General features: G+C 34.4%; 1 protein-coding gene across 1 annotated transcript; it reads left to right on the forward strand.

Annotated features, from left to right (window-relative positions):
* The first annotated feature begins 222 nt into the window (after positions 1-222).
* On the forward strand, positions 223-946 carry LOC108558444 (protein insensitive-like). Its single transcript, XM_017915360.1, has 2 exons — positions 223-288; positions 358-946. The coding sequence occupies exons 1-2, from the start codon at positions 285-287 to the stop codon at positions 837-839; spliced, it is 486 nt and encodes a 161-aa protein (XP_017770849.1). The 5' UTR covers positions 223-284; the 3' UTR covers positions 840-946.
* Positions 947-3,643: the final 2,697 nt, after the last annotated feature.

A 3,643-nucleotide genomic window follows, 5' to 3' on the forward strand; every position in this document is an offset into this window, starting at 1 on the left:
AATAGTGGGGAAAATGTAGGAAATGTTTTCTATTATGAAAGTCATAAAGAAAAAGAAATTATATTTCTTGGAATAAAACAATAAATAATTTTACATTTATAACGTAAATTATTTCTTTAGAAATTTTTATAGGAAACACAATAATGTTTTATTGCTTACAATTTTTTTTAGTCTTGAAATGAGTATAAAAGAGCAGTTTTGAATTTCAGCTGTCCTTTTAACCTCCAAGCATCATCGTCGTCAATATTTAATACGAAAAGAAAGAATCTTCCATTATCGTCAATATGAGTAAGTAAACATGAAATTTTTCGATTTGAAAGTGTAGATTAATTTTTTGTTATTATTGATAATTCTCAGGTATAAGACGCTCAAGTAGAACGAAAAAATCGAATGCAAAGTCGAAAAATGCTGTAGTGAATGTAGGCGCTAGCACAACATCTAGAAAAAGGAAGAGGCGAATGGACGATAAAAATGAATTGATCCGATTTGGTCCAAACAAAACCGCTTTGAAAGCCGGTGTACTTGATTCTCTGAATTGGAGTAGCATTGATACAGCAACACGTGGCATGTTGATGATTTTGTTCAAAAGAGAGACTTTAGCTTCACACAGTTTAAGTGGGAAAATGAGTAATGCATTTGTTAATGATAAATTAATTGATATGAAAGCGAGACCTCAGCTGGACCCATTCAAAATTGAAGACATGGTTTACCTTATGTGCAAGACATTTGATGTTCACAAGAGCAGAGTGCATAAGGTAATTACAAGGAAATGTGGAACTGAACACCATCTCAGAAAAGCGAAAATGGAAAAGTTAAAGAAAAACTATGATTCTTCTTAAATCTCTTGAAAATCTATAGACCATGAACATCTATAGAAAAACTAAAATAATTATTAGTATTATTGTTAGTTAAGTGTAAAAGTATTAAATAAAAAATGAAATTATTGCCGTCAATAATTTCAAAGTCAAACATTTTCAATACAAATTATTTATTAAACATGATATAAGAAAAACAAATCAGGTAATTCAATGTATTATTTATTGGTTATAATTCGTGGAGTAGCTACTACATAGCATAGGACTACAAAGCGAAGGGACCACAAAAAATGAGGCCCCCTGATTTTGAACCATCTACGTATCCATGAAAAAATATTTGAATTAGTATTTTTTACCCTTTCTCATCACCATTTAACGTTATGTTATAACAGTTGTCTAGTGCCCATACAGTGTTAGTACAGAGCCGCAAACGTTATGGGCCCGCACCTGCTTCGGACAAGAGGGGCCCTCAGATCATGCATGCGGAAGGGTTTTACATTTCTAGCTATGACACTGTTCTTCTTCTTCTTTTATTAAACCTCCACTCCCTTCACTTAGCTTGTGTCAAGCACAATTTCGTGGATATGTAGATATGTATTATAACAAGGGACCAGAACACACAAAGACAATGTTCAAACCGGGACTCTGGGGTTCAGTACAATTGGAATGGGTTGAGTCTAGGAAAGGATGATTGTGTGGTTGTAGATAGGACCACAACCAGATGGACAGCGTAGGGGACAAGACTTGCAACCAAATATACCGATAAACGCTATATCAAAATTTTGGATATTCTTAGGAATTCCAAGACGGCCAAATACACTCTCATCTTGTGGAGATGGGAACACTGTTCTGTGCCATATTATTGGTTATGCATGTCAACTTATAGAATGACAGCTGTCATGATCTTTTGACATTTGATACTATATTTAAGGCTATACTTATAACTATTATTCCAAAGTTCAAAAAATAAAATAATAGAATAATATCGGTTTTACCCAGAAAAAGGTCAACATTAAAACGTCACCTTTCTCTCTTTACTTTATGTAAGCAACGTAAATAAATTACAGTTGGCTGTGTGTTCTCATGTATATGAACGTATTCCATCATCGTTCCGTTCAGTGTAACTATTTCCAAGTCATTTCGAGCGCGAATTTCATTAAAAACGAAAATTTGTCGATGCTATCTGGTCGTGTCAACCTGATCAAAGTTGATGGCTTGGTGTGACGCATATAGAAGACGAAAAAAAAAGGTGGAACGTGAATACGAATTGCTCGATATTTCCACGGGAGTCCCGCGGCGACGCCGTGAAAGAAGCCGACTAATGAATTCGCAAACGCAAAAATCGCTGGAAAGATGAATCCGATAAAAACGGGGTCACGTAACTCGCGAAAAAGCAAAACAGAAATTGGCAAAGAGCACATCCAATATTGACCCAAAAGAAAAGGGAAGAAAATAAATGAGAGGAAGACGAAAAAAAAAATGAATTCTATTCAGACGTAATTTAATTATACGGACGTCTTATGAATACTTAATTTAGAGTAATAACTTTCATGTGATTAGTGTTCTCTTTTGATTGTTGTGAGTTTTTTTGTTATGTTTGGATGAATTAATGGATGAGCAAAGTTTTTGATTAGAGAGCGACTAAGCATATTAGTAAAGTAATTAAATTTGCTCGTGTAAACAATTACAAGCATTACCTGTTTAAAGCTACAAGAAGTTGGTATACTTGTCAATTGTAGTATTAATAAAAATAAGTATAAATAAGATGAAAGGTTGTGGTATGTACATAATGATGTTGATCATAACCAGGACACAAGATTTTTTGGGGATCACGAAAAAAATTGAATTAGAAGTCAAGAATACATTACTTAGGGCTGAACACAACCTCAAAACCAAATAGGTTATACATAAACAATGACAGCTGTCAGTTTCATGAATTTCATGAAAATTATTGGTTATTTGTCGCTTGATTTAGGTATAATATCATGCGTTTTTCTTGGTTAGAATAAATGAAAATGAACTTGTTGTCTTGTCAACTAATTTAGATAATTATATCTGTTATGTATAATATTTACCTTGGATGAGTGAAGCAAATAATCTGTATTGCGTACGCAGCATTATGACATTTTTTTATTCAAGTATTGAATGAATCTTGATTCATAGTAATAACTTCCATGTGATTTGCATTCAGTTTTGATTGTTTTTGTTGTTTTTACGTTTGGTTGAATGAGTGGATGAGCAAGGTTTTAGAATTTATAGCGATGTAGAAAAAAAAATGAGGAGAAAGGGTGTCGTGAATGCAATTAAATTTGCTCGAGCGAACGGTTCCACGAGTGGGAATTAGTGACGGGAGCCCTTCAAGAGCAATATATAATATCATTAAGAAGGACTTTATATATTGTTGCGGAAGGGAGGAAGATTTCCGGTGCTCCCTTTTACATACACTCTCGCTTCCAATCATCTCATCTCCTGCGACGCCACGTATATATCTATATATACACGTAGATTGTGCCAAGAGGCACTCCATCCACCTTGTCAAACTACCTGTCTTACATAATTTATTATATTTTGGGAACGAGAAACGAGAGAAGGGCGCCAATCTAATAGATCTCAGGTCGTAAGCTCCTTTCCAAGAACGAACCACGACCACCGAAAAAGGACGTCCACTCGGTGCAGCACGTTCGCAAAGTAAAGCACTTCGATTACGCAATCATTAATGCACAACTTACTCGGAATATTAACGTTGCCCCACATATTATCAATAGTCAAACTACTCACAGAATATCAAGTAGTTCTGTAACGCATCCAAATTAAAAACGATTTTTTAT

The sequence above is a fragment of the Nicrophorus vespilloides genome, unplaced genomic scaffold (assembly GCF_001412225.1).
Source record: "Nicrophorus vespilloides isolate i.1.1-1 unplaced genomic scaffold, Nicve_v1.0, whole genome shotgun sequence".
NCBI classification, from domain to species: Eukaryota; Metazoa; Arthropoda; class Insecta; order Coleoptera; family Silphidae; genus Nicrophorus; species Nicrophorus vespilloides.